The 20099-nt window shown below is 35.1% G+C and overlaps 1 protein-coding gene across 8 annotated transcripts in view; it reads left to right on the top strand.

The window, feature by feature from the left end:
• Window positions 1-20099, top strand: part of CHD9 (chromodomain helicase DNA binding protein 9) — a 111270-nt gene that overhangs the window by 39625 nt on the left and 51546 nt on the right. For all 8 annotated transcript variants that reach the window (XM_036346601.1, XM_036346600.1, XM_036346599.1 and 5 more), the window contains 8 exons: window positions 10702-10813; window positions 14427-14573; window positions 15674-15742; window positions 15826-15881; window positions 16517-16634; window positions 17903-17989; window positions 18165-18302; window positions 18815-18936. In XM_036346601.1, coding sequence (XP_036202494.1) covers window positions 10702-10813; window positions 14427-14573; window positions 15674-15742; window positions 15826-15881; window positions 16517-16634; window positions 17903-17989; window positions 18165-18302; window positions 18815-18936 — 849 coding nt within the window. The remainder of the gene's footprint in view (window positions 1-10701; window positions 10814-14426; window positions 14574-15673; window positions 15743-15825; window positions 15882-16516; window positions 16635-17902; window positions 17990-18164; window positions 18303-18814; window positions 18937-20099) is intronic.

The following is a 20099-nucleotide window of genomic DNA, read 5'->3' as shown; positions in this document are numbered from 1 at the left end:
ATAGCATTTTATGCTATATTAAACATTTTCTTATAAAATGTTGTTTTCCCATTAGTTTTGAATGAATTGAGCTGTTGCTAATATCAAATGATTGATATCAGATAAAATTGAAGGGAATACATTTTAGAATAACCATCAATAATGTGAAATATAAATTTTAAAAGTAAATTTGTAAGCAGTAAGTGTGGTTGATGCATAGTCAGTGTTGGTGTTTATATAACCCATATGTTTGCTTTTACGTACTCTAGGAAGACTCAACTGAAGAAAACCAATACTGCCTGTGCTTACTAGTGTGCTTGAACCTTTTTATTATTTCTGTCACTTATAGATTAATGTTTTAACCATACAAGGAGTAGAGTGTCCTTTTCAGAGCACTTTGATTTAGTCTCATTTAATCTTGACAGCAGTTCTGTGAGTTAGATTGGGCATGCAATATGATAATGTGCTCAAATTCTTTGGCTTTGGAACCAGTTGCATTTGTTCAAATTCCAGTTTTGTCACTTACAAGCAGCATGACTTAACAAGTACTTAATCTCTTCAACCTTTAGTTTTCTTACACATAAAATGGGGATGATGATAGTACTTGCCTTGTTGTATTATTTTGAGGATAAAATGATTTAATAACATTTAAAGCAAACAGAATAGTACCTGGGATTTATGTAATAAATGTTAGCTATTGTTATTTCCTGAAAACATACATAGCAGATAGCTGTTGAAGGAAAACAGGGTCAGGAGCCACACCCTTCATTCCAACCTAAACTCTCACTCACCTGCCTAGGTTTTCTTTCCATTAAAGCTCTGTTCCTAAATAAGACCAGTTAAAAAAAAATCAGACAAAAACGAAAACAGTTGCTAGGAGAATAGGTTAACTTTTTAATGGCTTTTTCCATATGAGCACGTCTCTGTCAGGTTAGCTAGAATAGCATGTAGGACAGGTAAATGTTTTGTTTTTTTAATGATTTCAGAGAGGAAGGGAAAGGGAGAGAGAGATAGAAACATCAATGATGAGAGAGAATCATTGAATAGCTGCCTCCTGCACACCCCCTACACTGGGGATCGAGCCTAGGACAGGTAAATTTTGTTTGAAATATGCTTGAGTTTGAAAGAGTTGCCCATGGTTATGTGGAAGGGTGTAGGTTGAAATAGAAGTGGCAGGTAGGACCTGAAAGAGGTAGGACCAGAAACAACCCTTTTCTATTTTAATGTCTTCATATCTTGGCACTCATGTTCTAACAAGCTGCCTTTCAAGTAGATTAACAGCAAAATAGCAGGAACTTCTTAAGTAATAGTAGGTACATAATAGATGGGGATGGAATGAATTTTATGGGATGAATGCATGAGTGAAGGAATAAAAGTTGAAATATTAAAAGATAACAAATGGTTGAGTTTGATTTGTTAAATCAAAAACAATGGCAGGCTAATCCTTCTTGAAACCACAAGGATATAACTATGGTTTAGGAATAGTAGAAACTTAAATTCTAAAATAAAATTCATTCTAAGACTTCCAGTATAATTTTCCTAAGGCTCTATTCAGTTTTAAATTATATATTATAATATCACATGATGAAACATTTATAACTTTGACATTTAAATTGTTTCCATGTTGTCAGTTAGAATTTACTTATTTGTGTTATAGATTATCAGACTGACATAGATAGAATGCCTTTGATACTTAATGTTCTTGTGGCCCTATATATTTAATCTGTAATAGTCCTTCATGACTAAACTTTTTTTGAATTTGATAATTATTGTTTTAGGCATGCTAGTTATCAGATGCTAGAAGTAGCTTTTTAGTTAAAGCAGAAACATCTAAATTAGGAAATGTTTATCAAGCTCAAGTATAAGGAAAATAACATGTATTAATTAGCTACCATCATATGTATACACATATGTATGTGTGTGTTTATTAAAAAAAACTAACCTGTGTTCACATGCATACTAGTATCTCTAGAGGGGCATTTACGTCTAAATAAAATATAAGGGGAAAATAATAGAAATAAAATCTGAGGGGAAAATCAGATGAATTCAGAAATTGGGAATGATCACTTTGTAGTTTATGTTAATAAAGTGATTAATGAGATCCTGATTGCAAGTAGTCAAGATGATAGGAATTTAGTATTTGTTTAGATAAGCTATAAATGTAGAACTTATTTCATTGTTTCTTGGCATATGATAAAACAATTTGAAAATGTATGTATAAATTTATTATGTATTTTTAATAAATCATATGCCATTAGTAGTCTGTATACGTTCTATAATTTTTAAATTCCCAGCAGATAAAATGTTTCATTGATTTCATTATCCCTAATACCTAAACTTAAAACTCAGCGAAAATCTGAAACATTCATCTATAGAAAGTATTGATATATACATTACTATTATGAACGTAATTAAGGTTTACAGTTCCATTTTTAAGAAGTATACTTTTATATAAATTGTATTAGTAAGGTTTATCATTAGCAAACTGTGTGCTTTATTTCATTACATCTAAGATGTCATTGATTATAAGACAATAATTTTGTATTAATAAATTAATAAAAGATAAAAATATTGCCAACTAAAACTAAAGTTGGCATATTGTTGATGATTAGGTGAATCTTGATTTCATAGATGTTAATATATGGGAAAATGTGTATCTTAGAAGCACTGATGTAAAGTATTTGATTTTAATGTCCCTATTTGTCAATAATTTTAAACATAAACACCATTTTATTTTTTTAAGAAGAAATGTTTATTAGGAGTAAAAATTAAACTGTGCTAATATTGAATGTCAACTGTAATTGAAAAGTAAAATGTTAAAAAGGATTAAACTGTGCTGATAAATATATTAACTATGATTAATCCTTAGCAACATTGTATGAAATAACTAAGTAATTTCAACTTCTTGAGAAAAATTATGTCCAGCCTTAAATAGGAAGTAATTTATAGTCCAAGTTACCCAAAACTTAAAATACAATGTTAACCTCACAAATTTAAGGTTAACTAAAATACAAAACCCCTTTAAACCTTGTTTTGTGCAGATGAGTTTAAGCTGGAGTCTTAAAATGAACCTGAAGCAGGAGCAATCTCACCAAATTAAGTGTTAATTAAAAAAAAAAGTTTATGTTGAATAACTTTAAAAATAGCCCCAGTGTTTTTCACTTGGCTTGCAAAGAAAAATTAAAATGTGCATATATTTTTGCTTGTTTCCTTCACTTATGTTTAATTGGATGCATTAATTACAACAAATTGACTAATTGGATACGATTCAGTGTTTGTCCAAGTTTTGCAAAGAATCAACAGGGTGCAATTACAGATTGATACTGTATAGACTGCAGCTTGTTATGCAGACTCTACTAATATGTGGGCAGGATATAGATGAATGCATAAATTACATCTGAAAATCAAATATAGATGTCAAGTATAAAGAGGTTTTCTAGTGCTTTAGACTTCTCACATAAGTTAACATTTCAAATGAAACTTAGTTTGCAATTGCTCTTTGCTTCCTGAACCAAGCTATGTTGTGATATATAATTATTATATGCTACTGAAGTTTGCTAACAGATCCCTTTAATGTTTTAACAAAACAAAACTTGCACAAAGCCTTTATTATTAATATAGTCTGTATTACTTTTTTGCTTTACTTTGGTGATATTTCTGGAAATAGCAAACTAATCAGTTTATCTGAAGAATGTATCCGAAATTTTAGTTTCGTTTATAATGATGTTTTATTAGAATTAAAATAGTAAACTCTGTGATTCATGATGGAAGAATCGATTGTTCTTTGGTTTTAAAATCAGTAAGATTTTAAATCCAATATACAGATCATGTGTCACAGAAATGTATACTTGAAACCTATATAATCGTATTAACCAGTGTCACCCAATAAATTTCATTAAAATAAAATCTACTTAAATATAAAATCAGTAGGATATGTTGGAAATAGTAGACTAGGAATAATAAAGAGACCCTACTGTCTTTTATTGAATTTGTAACTGTCTAGTTCATCTTTTGGAGCTGAAGTTTTGCTACTAGTTTAGTGTTGCCAATACCTGCGCCTTGCCTAGTTCAGACCTTCTCAGGATTAATTTAGATGATGTAGGTAACAGCACATTGATATTTTTAAATGTTCTATAAATAGTTTTATTATCCCGAACGTTTGTTTCTAGAGTATTCTGCACTAACTGTCCTGGGCAAGTGGGTCCCAAATCTGGTGGAGCATCAGAGAATCCATTAAAGATTTTTTAGAATTATGCTTGGGTCCCACCTACTAGATCAGTATCCTGAGGCTGAGACCTACAACTCTACTTCTTTTCTTATTATTGTTAATCCTCACCTGAGGACATTTTCCATTGATTTTTATAGAGAGTGGGAAAGACAGAGAGAAACATCAATGTGAGAGAGACATCAATTGGTTGCCTACCGCATTTACCTGACAGGGGCCAGGGATGGAGTCTGCAACCGAGATACCTGCCTTTGACCCAGAATCCACCCTTCGACCCTTGAGTCTGCTGGCCAGTGCTCTATCCACTGAGCCAAACTGGCTAGGGCAACTTTACTTTTTACTTTTAGCTAATTTCATACTTGCAAAAACAGATCCGAGCTCCCCTAGGCTCTTCCCAACTAGCTTCCTCAAATGCTGACATTATATGTAACCAAGGCACAATGATCAAAACCTGGCGATAAACACTTACGCAATCCTATTAATTTATTTATAGACCTCATGCAAATTTTCTCAGTTCTGGTATTTTTTGGTCACCATCCAATTCAGAATCCTACATTTTATTTTGTTGTCATGTCTCCTTACACTACTCAAATTTGGGATAATTCTTCCATCTTTTTTGACATTTTTTATTTTTGAAGCATACTGGCCAATTATTTTGTAGGATGTCTCACAATTTAAGCCTTTCTGATGTTTTCTCATTAGGAATCTGTATTTTTAATAGACACCCTTCTAATAAAGCCTGCCTCACACATTTAGGAATTACTGATCAATAACAACCTAATTTTTGTTCTCCTTTGAGGTATCATCAATATGCCATTTTAGAACTCACAATAAATCGATACTACTTCATTGTTTTCAAAAATCAATGTTCTATGTAAGTAATCCTTGTTTTGAAATCTTAAGATGTCTGTATTTGACTCAATTATGTCAGTCAATAATGACTTCAAATTTTAGAATCAACTTTTTCTACCATAGAAATGTACAATTTTGAACAGAAAGGGCATATGTAAAAATTTTAGACTTTGACACATTTAGTAGGAAACTACTGTAATCTGACTGATCTCTTGTAAAGTTAGGATTTGAAAAAGATTTTTTTCATGGGTTAAGAATGACTAATGAGTTTATAAAATAATATACTATTTCAAACCTATATAATATTGTAAGAAAATGCAGTATATAGAAAACAAAATTATCTAATTATCTTTTTTTGTTTAAAGTACATTTTTAAGATAATTCATATAGTGAAGGCTTATCTGAGATATGGGAAACAATTGCATCTAACCTACCACTTTCTACCAAATAAATGGGTATTCAAGATTGATTTGGCAGCACTTATTAGTAATTTTCATTTAATTATTCCATACCACTAGAAATAGTGTAACCTCTTCATAGTCATTTATAAATACAAAAAATGCAAATATCTCTGCTTCTGATTTCATTAAGGTTTTTATTCACTGGGATGTGAGTTCTAACGAAGCCACATAGATACTGTATCAGAATATGTATTTTACATAATTCCTTTAGCTTACCCAACACTGAGAAAATACTGTAAAGCAGCAGTTCTCAACCTGTGGGTCACGACCCCTTTGGGGGTTGAACGATCCTTTCACAGGGGTCGCCTAAATACATCCTGCATATCAGATATTTACATTATGATTCATAACAGTGGCAAAATTACAGTTATGAAGTAGCAACGAAAATAATTTTATGGTTGGGGGTCACCACAAAATGAGGAACTGTATTAAAGGGTCACGGCATTAGGAAGGCTGAGAACTACTGCCTTAGACATTAGGAGTCTTAGGCTTTGGAGTGAGGTATTTCTATCTCTATTCTTACTATCAGTGTGACTTTGAAAAAATTATTTGACTTTTCTAAGCCTCAATTTTCTCTTCTTATAAAATAACTAGAGGCCCAGTGCATGGATTTGTGCACTGGTGGGGTCTCTCAGCCTGGCCTGCCCCCTCTCACAACCCGGGACCCCTTGGGGGATGTCGGACTGCTGGTTTCGGCCCAATCCCCACAGGCCAGGCTGAGGGACCCCACCAGTGCATGAATCCATGCACGGGGACTCTAGTATGCATATAAGATCTTTGGTTAATCTCTTCCTGACCTCCCTCTTCCCTCCTTTCCTATCAGATTCATCAGTCTGTTCCATGTTTCCATGTCTGCCATGCACGGGGACTCTAGTATGCATATAAGATCTTTGGTTAATCTCTTCCTGACCTCCCTCTTCCCTCCTTTCCTATGAGATTCATCAGTCTGTAACATGTTTCCATGTCTGCGCGTTGAGCATCTGCCCCCTGGTGGTCAGTGCGCATCATAGCTAACAGCCAAATGGTCACTTAGGCTTTTACTAGAGGCCCAGTGCACAAAAATTTGTGCACTCGGTGGGGGGGAAGGGGGATTCCCTCAGCCTGGCCTGTGCCCTCTTGCAGTCTGGGACAACCTTGGGAGATAACGACCTGCTGGCTTAGGCCTGCTCCCGGGTGGCAGAGGGCAGGCCTAATCCCTAGGTGCAGCCCCTGGTCGGGCTCAGAGCAGGGCCGATTGGGGAATTGGGGCGCTGCCCCCTGTCACGCACAGAGCAGGGTCAATCGGGGTTGGGGAGCTCCCCCCTGTCACGCACAGAGCAGGGTCAATCAGGGGGTTGGGGAGCTCCTCCCTGTCACACACAGAGCAGGGCCGATCAAGGGGTTGGGGAGCTCCCCCCGTCACGCACAGAGCAGGGCCCATAAGGGGGTTGGGGAGCTCCCCCCTGTCATGCACAGAGCAGGGCCCGTCAGGGGGTTGAGGAGCTCCCCCCTGTCACGCACACAGCAGGGCGGATCAGGGGGTTAGGGCGCCGCCCTCTCTCACCCACAGAGCCGGGCCGATCAGGGGGTTGGGGCGCCGCCACTGTCACACTCAGGGCAGGGCCGATGGGGAGGTTATGGCTCTACCCCATCACACACAGAGCAGGGCCTGTGGGGGGAGGGGGGGTTGGGGTGCCGCCCTCTATCACCCACAGAGCAGGGCCGATCAGGGGGTTGGGGCGCCGCCACTCTCACACTCAGGGCAGGGCCGATGGGGAGGTTATGGCTCTACCCCGTCACATACAGAGCAGGGCCCGTGGGTGGGGGGGTCGGGGCGCCACACCCTGTCACACACAGAGCTGCAGGGCAATCAGGAGGTTGGGGAGCTCCCCCCTATCAGGCACAGAGCAGGGCTGATCAGGGGGTTGGGGCGCCTTCCCCTGTCAGGAACAGAGCAGGGCCGATAGGGAGGTTGTGGCCCCGCCCCCTGTCACACCCAGAGCCACAGGGCAGTCAGGGTTTGGGCGCTGCCCCCGTCATGCTGATCCCGGTGCCGGGAGACCTCGAGGCTCTGCTGATCCCGGTGCTGGGAGGCATATTACCCTTTTACTATATAGAATAGAGGCCTGGTGCATGGGTGGGGCCTGGCTGGTTTGCCCTGAAAGGTGCCCCGGATCAGGGTGGGGGTCCCCACTGGGGTGCCTGGCCAGTCTGGGTGAGGGGCTGAGGGCTGTTTTCAGGCTGGGACTGAAGCTCCCAACTGCTCCTTTTTTTCTTTCTTTTTTTTTTTTTAATTCTGAGCCAGCTTTAGCTCTGAGGCTCCAGCTCTTAGGCCTCCGCTCCTGAAAGCAGGTACTGGTTTGTTTAGATTCTACAATCGAAACTCTGTATCAACTCCAAGTCTGAGATCCTGGCTAGCTGAAAGCTGGTTTCTGGGGTTCTGTTTAGCTTCTATTTTTGTAACTATGTTTCAAACTGCCAGCTCAGAGGTCTGCAGTGGCAGGCGGGGAACGTTGGAGTCCTCCGTCACTGAAGCAAGCAAGCCTCATGTTAGTTTCAAGCTGCCTGGCTGCCGGCCGCCATCTTGGCTGACAGTTAATTTGCCTATCTCGCTGATTAGCCAATGGGAAGGGTAGCGGTCGTACGCCAATTACCATGTTTCTCTTTTATTAGGTAGGATATATATAGCTAGTATTTACCTTTACCTCTCAGAGTTGTAGGAACATCAAGTGAGATAATGTCTATAAGGTTTAGATTATAGTGGTGTGAGACATGAAACTGAAACAGTCAGTATAGGCAACTTTTTTGAGAACTGGATCAGAAGAAGGAAGAACAAGATCATGTGCTATCTAATAATAGATATAACTGCAAGGGAGATTTTTATTTTAAAAAGGAAACCAGAGTAGGAAAAGGGACCTGAAGAGGGAGGAAAAGCCCAATGAAAGTGTGAGAGGGAATGCAGTATAACAGTGGTTGGTTCCTTAATGTTTTGTTTTTTTATATAGTATCTTTTTGGTTCCAACATGAATTGTGTTTTTGCTCTTATTTACCAGAAGAGTGCAGGTGAGCTACCAATTAAGAATTAATCATTATCCTGTTGAAGGTAATCATTATACCAATACAACAATAACCTGCAAATATATCGTTCTAGAATCTTTTCTCGCTTCACATCTAGTCAGTAATCAAATCCTACCAGTTCTGCTTCCAAAATTTAAAATTGTGTCTTTTTCACCACATCACCATGACCCTATCTTGCACTCTTAATCACTCACTTGAATTGTCATTTGCCTTATCACTGGTTTCCGTGCCTTGCATTTCACTTCCTTCTGGTTGCATTGCTCTCTTATTTAAAATTCTTTCCTTCCCCCAATTTTATTGAAATATAATTGGCATATAACTTCGTATTAGTTTAAGATGTACAACATGATTTGATATATGTGCATATTCTGAAATTATTACTATACTAAGTTTAGGTAACATATCACAGTCATGAATTTTTTTGTAACTTGTGATGAAAACTTTTAAGCTTTACTGTCTTAGCAAGTTTCAAATACACAATACAGAATTGTTGACTATAGTTTCATCCCCAGAACTTACCCATTTAAAATCTCATATTTTTCACTTTCTCTTTTTTTGCATTAATTTGTAGTTATCTTAGTGTCATTTTGTTAGTGGTGAACATGACATTATTTTTATTATTATGTTTTTATTGATTTTAGAGGGAGAGGGAGAGAGAGATAGATATGTCAATGAGAGAGAAATACCCATGGGCTGCCTCCTGCACCTCCCTACCCCCCTATACTGGGGATCAAGCCCGAAACCCTGGCATGTGCCCTAACCAGAATTGAGCTAGTGACCTCGGTGCACGGAATGATAACTCAACCAAATGAGCCACACCAGCCAGGCAGTGACACATTGTTTTTAAATTCCTGCCCTATAAAAGCTGGCCTCCAAGTAAAATGTTGACTCCTTGCATGTCATACAAGGCCTCCTGTGTCCTTTGTAGATGACCATCTCTCTGGTTCTTCCCCAGACATCATGTATTCCAGACATGGTCTTATCACTGCATATTCTCATTCTTCGGTGGTATCCCCCTACCTAGACTGTACCCTACCGCCTTTTTTACTACCTGTTGAACTCCCTTTCATCATTCAAATCTCAGACTTCACCTTTTCTCTAAAGTATCCTTTACTCTTCAGTAAACATAAGTAGTTCTTCCTTTGTATTCACATGGTATCCAGTGCTAAGTTCTATATTAGCATTTTAACTGTGATCATATTCCAACAATATTTTAAGGTTAGGAACTATGTCCACTTTCTCTTCAAATCCTAGAGCCTAGGAAAATGCCTGGACTATAATAATTTCATGTAGTGATCATTAGTTGAGAAATTACTATGTGTCAAGAGGTAACATGCAAGAGGTAACATCCACTTAATTCTCAACAATAGAGGTAGCTGTTATAATATCCCTATTTTCTAGGCAAGGAAACGAAGGCCAAACAAGATCAAATAATTTTCCCAGTCTAATAGGTAAACGGTGGAATCACATTTAAAGTCTTTGGTCGTATGATTTCAAACTTCATGCTTTTAACCTCCAAGTTGTCCCACATTAGTAAATAATCTTTGAAAAATTCTGGGTTTTTTATGTTTTATCTAAAATAGAATTTTCCTGATTAGCAGTTAGCATGATTTGTGAGTAACATGGTACTTTGGGATCATGTCCTTCCATCTGTTGAACCAGATTAAGAAATTAGGAAGGAAATGTGGGAGGTCTGTACTTCTACCTTTGATCAGGGTCAGGAAATGAAAAAATCATTTTCATTTTAGACAGTTGTATTTCATGTGCATGTGTAAACATCAGTATACATACACACATATATATACAAGATAACAAAATAAATGAATTATTTTAAGTACTAAATACAGTTATATGAACTGACATTTTCCCGTGAAAAATAATTTTGAGCCTAAGTAACAAGTGATACAACTTGCTTTGAAGCACATTAACTAAATATTAATTTGTGTTTGCTCCAGTAGAATTCAGTTTTTGTGTTGAAAATGTTGTGGATTTCGTGATAATTAGTATCTTTGGTTGAACATTCAAGTGATATAAAGCGGCATAAAGCTTATCATGGCAATCTTAACTTGACCCAAAATGAAAAAATATAAGAAGATCTTACTGTGTACCCTTTTCCTGTTGAAACAGCAGACTCATCATTACATTGGGTAAGAAACAGAAAAGAAAGAATGAGTCTTCAGATGAAATATCTGATGCAGAGCAGACGCCACAGCGCGCACGCAAAGAGGAAGACTCTCCAGTGAGTATGAAATTGTTCTCTGAGACATGCAGCACTGGTAGAATTACGTAGATAGCATGATATTACTTTGCAGATATTTGTACTGTAGCTTAGTAGTAAAAATACATTTTATTGTATAGCAGAACTTATCTGACAGCCTGACTACAGTATGCTCCTAGCAGTATTACCGTAGAACGTTAGGCCCGGGGGGGAAACTTACATGTCCTCTCAAACCCCTCATTTTTCAGATAATGAAATTGAAGCCCAGAGAGGTTAAGTAATAATCCAAAATCCCCGCTGGTTTTGAGCCTGGAGAAGTATCTAGTGATATTCTGTACTTCCAGAGTCCTTTTGAATGAACTTAATGATGGAGATATTAATTTTTAAAATCACCTACAAATGATAAAGCAAATGGATGGAATCATTCCTAGATATAATTTCTTTGCTCTGCTTCTGTCAAAGAAAAAGATAAACATTTATATTAAAAATCCCCTGATGTAGACAAAAATACTGTGCTTTTTGCCCTTTTTTGGGGGAATAGGTGGATATTTAAAATAACCTTGTGAAGTTAACAAATATATAGTGAAGGTCATAATAATTCAGGCCACCCTCTGCTCTCTAATAATTAAAGTATAACTATAGGCCGTAGGGGTGGTGGCAGTTGTTGAATTATGGGGCCAGAAAGCCCCTGAATGGCCTTTCTTCTTCCTTATGCAGCTTCTTATCCAATGGGAGAGTAGTGGCTCAAGGCTCCTGGGCTGCTGCAAGAGTTGAGGTAAGGGCAGTGACTGAAGCTCCTAATATTACATGGCCTGGCTTTTTCTTCATATGTTATCTTTAACTTAGGTAAACTTATAATTAACTTAGTCAACATGAGAAAATTTACTTTAATTTTTACTAGAATAATGCTGGCCATTTTTCCATTATGTAATTACCAAGCATTGAAATGGTAGAATAGGTTTACACACACATTTCTTCCATACCTTTCACTATAGTGTTAGTTTGCTTTGATACGTGTTACTTTAACACACACATAAAAAAATTAAGTGGGAAAGGAAGGAAATATTTTCTAATAAATACTTACAAATCTATATTATTGACATATGTAAAGGTATCATTATATAAATGATGGAGAGGTCCATGTAGCTTTCAACCACAGTGGATTTGAAGGCTTGAAAAATAACTTAAGTTTACAGTTTGGGGTCAGGTGGAAATCTAAAAATATAAATATGATATTTAATTTAGTATCTTTAATCTCAATAGAGAGTACTTCAGTAGTCTGACTATATTTAGATTTAACTTTTTAAAAAGCCCTGAGTAGATTTTATTAGGATTATGATAGGAAACAAGTAATATGTTGTCATAATAAACTATTTATTAGTCATTTAAAAGCATAATGTCCCTGACCTCTTTTGTCAATACTAGACCGATCTGTTGTAGCCCTTAAGACATAAGAAGAAAAAAGCTTGGAAAAATATCTAAAAAAAAGAATTTGTCACTATTTCAAATTATGGTTTGAAAACCATTATGGAGGAAGAAAGCCAGAAAAATCACATTAGCAAAAAATGTAGACATCAAATTAGTATTTATATTTTAAAAGTAGTACAGATAGTGTATGACAGAGAAAGATAATTGATGAGAGTGAGACATTGTTTGGATTTGCCTAATGTGTAACTATATAACCTAGTATAATTTATGATAAAATCAGCTATAATCTTATAACTCACACAAAATCTTTTAGACTAACAAAGTCTTCATAGGATTAGAGAGCACTTGACAATAAGTGACCCTCATTCTGTCTTGGGAAGAATTACCTGAATGTGCACTTTCGTTAGTTCAAAGGATTCTTTCATGTCACTCATTTACTGTTTACTAAAGACTAAAAGTGAGGCATTTCAAAGTACTAATAGATGCATAAGTGACTAGAAAGGAAACTAATGCTGAAAATACCTAACAGAACCTTCTAAAAGTATACTGAATTATTCTCAAACTTTGTTATTTAGAAGATTTGTGCCTAGTGAGACATAACATTGATGGTACATGTTATTGTTAGAATAATAGATGTCGCTGTTGGTTATTAATTTAAACTATTCTTGAACATTAAGAACTGTGTGATGCCCATAATAGAAATCGAAACATTCCTTTAGCCTGCTATTAAATTAGAGATCCTTAGGATTTCCCCCCGCCAGGGGATAATATTTCATATCTTTCACAACAGCATGTGAGAAAATTGGGTTTGTAGAAGTTCTTTTATAATTTTTATGTGCCACCTTCCTGTCTCTAATATTAACAAAAGAGGCACCCTGAGTTTTGAAATGTAAATGTCCTCTTGGCCAGGAGATGGTGGCCTGGAATTGTCTACTGCATTTGGCTGAGCTAAATCAACATGTTGGTTGCTCTTTCTCTAAATATAGCACTAGTCTCAGGAGAAAGAGGCAGAGGCACGTTCAAGGCCACTGCAGCCTTCTGGATGTAGATAAGTTTGTCCCTGCACTGCTCATGATCCAGCCATTTTTGCCATGGCTCTGGGAGTAGGAAAGACCTACCAAATTGAAGACATTGTCAGAAATCAAAAGGAAAACACATGAGTTATTTGCTGGTTAGATTTTAGGAGGAGTATCATGGGAGTTACTCAATATGCAAAAGAACATGGAATAGAAAAAGGAAGAATGGATAGATTTACCAAATATTGAGCCCTAGAACAGTTAGCTGAGATACCTCCACCCATGAGATTTTAGGGAGGTGAAAAAAAAAACTAAGTCCTTTGGGATTTTCTTGTCATTGTGAGTTTGTTTTTATAGTGGGAACACCAAATATTAGATATTTAGGGAGGTAAGTAAAGCCATGTGTATTTGATATCTAATTTAAAATTACTTAGGCTACTTAAAAATTATGTTACTACATGTAATACTTTCTTGTAGGTTTATTTCGGTTTTTATGCTAGTGATGTTCTTTATTTTTAAGGAAAGGTAATAAAATTAGTAAAACACTGGTTCCTCCTTCATTTATACATTTAATTATTTCATTGATTTACTACTTTATTTTGCACATTTCTTATCAAATATTTTATATTATTTTGTTCTGTTTTAAATGCAACTTCATTAGTTTCATGGCAAATATTATTTAATTTCTTCTTCTAGTTTTATGTCCCTGATTAGTTATTTAATTTAATATTCATCTGATGCAATTTTTAGGTTTTGGGCAAGTCTACGAAGGTATTAGTAGTTTAAAATATGTGTTGCCCGAGGTACGAAATAGTTAAATAAATCAGATACCTGTTACTCTTCTTAATAGTTTCTAAAGAAAAGTAATAACATAATTACTAATTACTAATAAAATATATTTTGCCCAAGCTGTGACAGCTAACTAAAACAAAATCTTTTCATTCTTAACAATCTCTAAAGAAAAGAAATAAAGGTCTTACTAATCTTTGTTATTTGAAACTTTAGGAAATAATCTGAAGATTGTAAGCCTGTGGCAAAGGGCAAATGATAAAAAAGGAGAAATGAGGGAAAATTAATGTAGCATACAATTTTGAAAATTCAATGTACAAAACTGCCACACTGAAGTAATTATTTTAAAAGCTTTTCTTTAAAATAAGTCATATAAATATGACCCTTATGGTTCATTACAGAAAAGAAGATCAAATCGACAAATTAAAAGGAAAAAGTACGCAGAAGATGGAGAGGGGAAACAATCTGAGGAAGAGGTTAAAGGTTCTATGAAAATAAAAAAGAATTCAGCTCCTTTACCTGGGGAACAGCCTTTACAGTTATTTGTGGTAAGATACATTTAGGGTTGTGATTACAAGACACTTTAAACCAACATAAATTCTTTAAAATACGTATTATGTTTTCTCCTAAAAGCTGCTCCAACTTCTCCTCCTGGATTCTTTATTGTAGTTAATAGAACCTTTAATCGTTCAAATTTGGGACTCATGCACCTCCCAAATATATAATCTTTTTTAATTTTTTTTTAATTTTTATTGAATTCAGAGAGGACAGGAGAGGGAGAGATAGAAACATCAATAAAGAGAGAGAATCATTGATTGGCTGCGTCTTGCACGCCCCCTACTGGGGATCGAGCCCACAACGCTGGCATGTGCCCTCAACTGGAATGGAACCTGGGACTCTTCAGTCTGCAGGCTGACGCTCTATCCACCGAGCCAAACCAGCTAGGACCCAAATATATATTCTTGAAACTTCTCTAAACTCTGTCTTTTCTGAAGACTATTTCTAAGTTAGAAGCCTGGTTATAGTACATTTCTACTGAAAATTCTAGCAGTTTCCCAGTCTTAAAAAAAATAACTTCCTTCTCAACACAGCATGTGAAATGCTTTGTATGGCTGTTTTGGCCTTACCTTTTGCCACTTCTTTAAAAGCAGCCTATCCACTGGATTTATGAACACAGTGCCCAACGACTCTGTTTGACATCTCTGTCACTGCATATGGATTTTCCTTTCGGTTTAATTTTTTAATCTCTGCTCTGGATTGTGAGCAACCACGATCTGCTAGCTCACTGATCTGGCACCGTGGGCAAGTACTCACCTTCTCTCTGCCCAAGTTTCCCAACCTGTAAAGCAGAGATGACAATAGTGTCTACCTCACAGTGTAGTTGCAAGAATTAAATTAATATATGCAGAGTGCTTAAAATAATGCCTATTACAGAAAAAAAGCATAATATGTTCACTTTGATATTATAGATGAGGTTGAGGACAGTAACAACAACGATTCACTTTTCTGTTTTTTCAGTTCTAACACTTGATGCCTGGCACAGGTGTTGTATATATATTTGTTGAACTTTCATATTTTCATAAACATACAAGGTAAAACCTAAAGGAATTTGCAGAATGTGCAATTATATTTTTCATCCTTCCTACAGGAAAATCCAAGTGAAGAAGATGCAGCAATTGTGGACAAAATATTATCTTCAAGAATTGTGAAAAAGGAAGTAAGTGATGGCACATTACATTTTATACTTTATATTCAGTGGTCTGGTAATAAAAGTTATAATTACTGATTTTATTTTCTTAGATATCACCTGGAGTGATGATTGATACAGAAGAATTTTTTGTAAAATACAAGAATTAGTAAGTATTTCAGTTCGAAAAATAATGGAAAGATGTTGATTAATATATTTAACTATATTAAGTTCAATTTATTTTATCTGCATGTTAAATGTTTTATTATTTATTATTTCATGAAGTTGAACATCATTAAAAATGAGAAGACAACCTTTCTTGTTAAGATTGAATTTTTTTCCGAATATCAAAACGCAGGAATCTATAAAATACACTTTTACAAATTATAGAACATTATTTATTATATTTGTATTTTTTTTAACTTTTCAAAATTTTATTCAGCTTTTTTCTATACTTTGGTGAAAGAAAATGATTTAAATAAGGTTACATTAACTTCAAAACAAATTAGCTTTCTGATCATGGCAAAACTATTACAATGAAGAAATAAACAATAAATCATATCTTGTTACCCTATGATGTAGTGTACCATTCTGTTAATTAGCAAATTGCAAACCTTAGACTACAATCTTTTTAGGATATTGTGATCTCATGGCTCTTGACATTAAATGAAATGAATGAACTACCTATTTGTAAAGTGGAAGATAATATTTTGCATTGAATACTATGATTAAAAATAAGTTTAAAACAAAACAAAGCAAGGTTTTCTATATTGTTCTAATATATTGCTTTTATAAATATTGTAGCTCCTATCTTCACTGTGAATGGGCCACAGAACAGCAGCTTTTGAAAGATAAAAGGATCCAGCAGAAAATCAAACGATTCAAATTGAGACAAGCACAAAGAGCACATTTTTTTGCAGATGTAAGAAAAAAATAAATAAATGAGACTATTATGTGTTGAACTCTGAACATGTAGTATTTTTTATCAAAATTTTAAGTATTATTCATATTATTTCTTAGGTCTTAAACTTTGATGTTGACTACAAATGCTATCCATATGTACTATTTTTCTTTTCCCAAATTTAGCTTGGAAACTATTTGAAGCAGGAACACTGATAATTCAGAATATAAATACATCCTGTATTGTTAAATTAGCATGTATTTCAATACTTAGAGTTGAAAGTGAGTGTGTTAACATCTCAGAATTTAACAAGTTAGTCATGTAATGGAACTGGTGTTATAGCAAATAAGTGGAAAATAAGATTTTTCCTGAAATATATTTCATATATTTTATACCAGCTTTTTATGTGTGAACAGATAATTGGAAAAATTCACTTACCTTTCTAGGCTTTACTAAATAGTCTGATGTCCTTTCCTGCTCTAAATTATTTTTCTTTTAATAGACTTTTTTCAGAACAGTTTTAAATTCATCTAATTTTTTTAGGCCCTCCAAGTAGCTCAGATGTTCATACCAATATGCCAAGGCAGGACACATACAAGAAGCATTCAGTGAACGCATAAATAAGTGGAACAACAAATCCATGTTTCTCTCTCTCTCTCTTTCTCTCTCAGATCAAGAAATAAATTTAAAACTTTTTAATTTGAAATTTTTTTAGACTTTATTTTGAGCAATGAAAATGAAGTTGCAAAAATTATACAATGAATTCCCACATATACTTAAAAAATATTTTTATTGAATTCAGAGAAGAAGGGTGGGGGGGAGAGAGAGAGATGAATGATGAGGTTCACTGATTGGCTGCCTCCTACACGCTCTCCACAGGGGTGGTCTTAACTGTTGGAGGTGAGGAAAGTGGCAAAAAGAGGTACAGAAGTTGCTTTAAGGGAATTTTTAAGGAAGTTTTCTGGAGTAACTTCCTAGTCTGGAATACCTTATTTATTAGTGCTATTTGGTTAGTTTTATGATATAGAGTATGATGATTCATAATATAGACAAATTTTCCAGATATCTGTTGGAAATTAAAATGGAAGTATTCCAGTAATTGGAAATTTAATTGAAATCAAACTTATGTGTTTGTTCTATAATGGATAACTAGTATATTTGTGTTTATTTCACTTTTATCTTTCCACTTCTTTGTCAAATATTGTAACTTTTATTTATCTTTATTGTTGAAAGTATTACAGATGCCCCTGTTTATCCCCCGAAAAAATATTGTTACTTTTAAATTTTAGATGGAAGAAGAACCATTTAACCCAGACTACGTTGAAGTAGACAGAGTGTTAGAAGTCTCTTTTTGTGAGGATAAAGATACTGGTGAGGTAAATATTTGGCAAAAAGTTTTTTAACTAAGTAAAAAGTCCTAAAACTTTTCAGTGTTAAAGTTAACCATCTAAAAACACAAAAAATGTTTCATCAGTTTTTATTGATGTTGGTTAATATATTAAGCTATTTATTCTTTTTCAAAATGGTAAAATAGAAAAATGTTTCTTCCAGCCCGTCATTTACTACTTAGTAAAGTGGTGCTCATTACCATATGAAGATAGCACCTGGGAACTAAAAGAAGATGTAGATCTTGCAAAAATAGTAGAGTTTGAACAATTGCAATCTTCAAGACCTGACACAAGACATTTGGTAAGAACATATATTACACAACTTATTATTATTCATAAACTCTTAGCACATCTTTATTTAGGTGGTTTAATGTCATCTTTGAATTTTTAATTTAGTCTTGGGTATACAATTAATACTGTATTTAAAAATGCTACATAGTACTACATATGTATGTTAATTTAGTTACTCTTTCATTAGTGGATATTTGAGTGTTTGTTATTATAAACAGTGCTACATTGAACAGTTCAAGTAAGACAAACCAAAATTGTAATTCTTTGGCCAGAGCAAATGTGTATCTAACATTTTGATGAGTATTTCCTTCCGCAGTTCTCTCTTGAAGAATTTTGAATGTGTCTACCTCATCTGTGAATTTTAAATCTTCATACTAATCTTTCTCTCAGATCATTTATAAAAATATTATGAATACCAATTTCAGCTCTAAGTGGAGTTATTGATTTTCTACTATTGTCTATGAGATGTAGGGAAATGAAAAAATCTGAGATATATCATTCATTCTTTGTTTTTCCACTAAGGAACGTCCTCCCTCTAATATTTGGAAAAAAATAGATCAATCCAGGGACTATAAAAATGGTAATCAACTCAGGGAATATCAACTGGAAGGACTCAACTGGCTTTTGTTCAATTGGTACAATAGGTATGTAGTATATCTTAGCAGAAAAAATTTAAATTTTTTTATATGTGTGAAAATATGTTAAGTAAAATTGGTATTGATGTTTTATTATTATTATTATTATTATTGAGTCTTCATTATTGAAAGTAAAGTTACCTCAAGAAGATAATTTAGTTTATAATTTAGGATTTTGACTACAATTGCTTTCTTTAAATATATATCAATCAGAGTAGAATACAGTTGATATGTTGATTAGTAATCAAATTTAAAATATGTTTCTTAACATAAAACATCTGTTAGGGAATGTTTTTCAACTTATTAGCCTATACTACTGTTGAAGTTGTTCAAAATGCTTTATTGAACATTATCTCACTTTTTAAATTGTGATGAAAAGATAATTACAAAGAAGTAAAAATTGTATCGTGATTGAGAGAAATGTATAATAGTGTATACAAAGGAGCAGATGAAAGCATTATTAGTAGTAACAGTATCAAAATTTGATTCAGAATTATCTTTTTGGCTTTTACTTCTCACATGATTCTTCTGAGAGGTTGCACTTGGTAATGGTGAGTCATAAGACTCAGTTGATGAAGATCATGCAATGCTCTTTTCCCCCTGGTTTATATTTTATACATATTTATCATATTCCTCAAGAGAACCTTCCAGATAAAATAGTAAAATGTTTTTTACTATTCTTCTCTTGTCCATATCCTTTCCCATGATCTAAATTGCTTGTTTTAAACACAAACCACTTCAGAGTTTTATCACAACCCTGCCCCCTTTACTCTCTGTATGTGAGTGCTTCATAGAGAAGTGTAGGGCCAGCCAGTAAGTAAACTCATTCAAATCCTCCTTTGCCACGCAAGCCTACAAATGTATCTCCATCCATGGCTATTCTTACTTCTACCTGCATGTATCAGAAGTTACCAGGTCCTGCCCCAGGACCAAGACTAATGCTACCACCTCAATTCTTGACATGCATCTCATCCAGGCTTCTCAGACCTCCCTTCACTCTTCTATTTTCAAGCCATTGCTGAAACCAGTGTCAGTCCTTCAGTCTGTGAACCAGTTTGGGTTTAACCTATATAAAAATGCCAAAGAAAAGGATAAAACATCTCTTGGCCCTGTTTCTCCTGTTAGCTACCTTGAGTGAATTTCTAGGAAGAGGAGCTGTGCAAGCTCTTCCC

The sequence above is a fragment of the Myotis myotis genome, unplaced genomic scaffold (genome assembly GCF_014108235.1).
Source record: "Myotis myotis isolate mMyoMyo1 unplaced genomic scaffold, mMyoMyo1.p scaffold_m19_p_19, whole genome shotgun sequence".
Taxonomy (NCBI): Eukaryota; Metazoa; Chordata; class Mammalia; order Chiroptera; family Vespertilionidae; genus Myotis; species Myotis myotis.
Note: the sequence above shows the minus strand (reverse complement) of the source record. Positions and strands in the feature narration are given on the sequence as shown.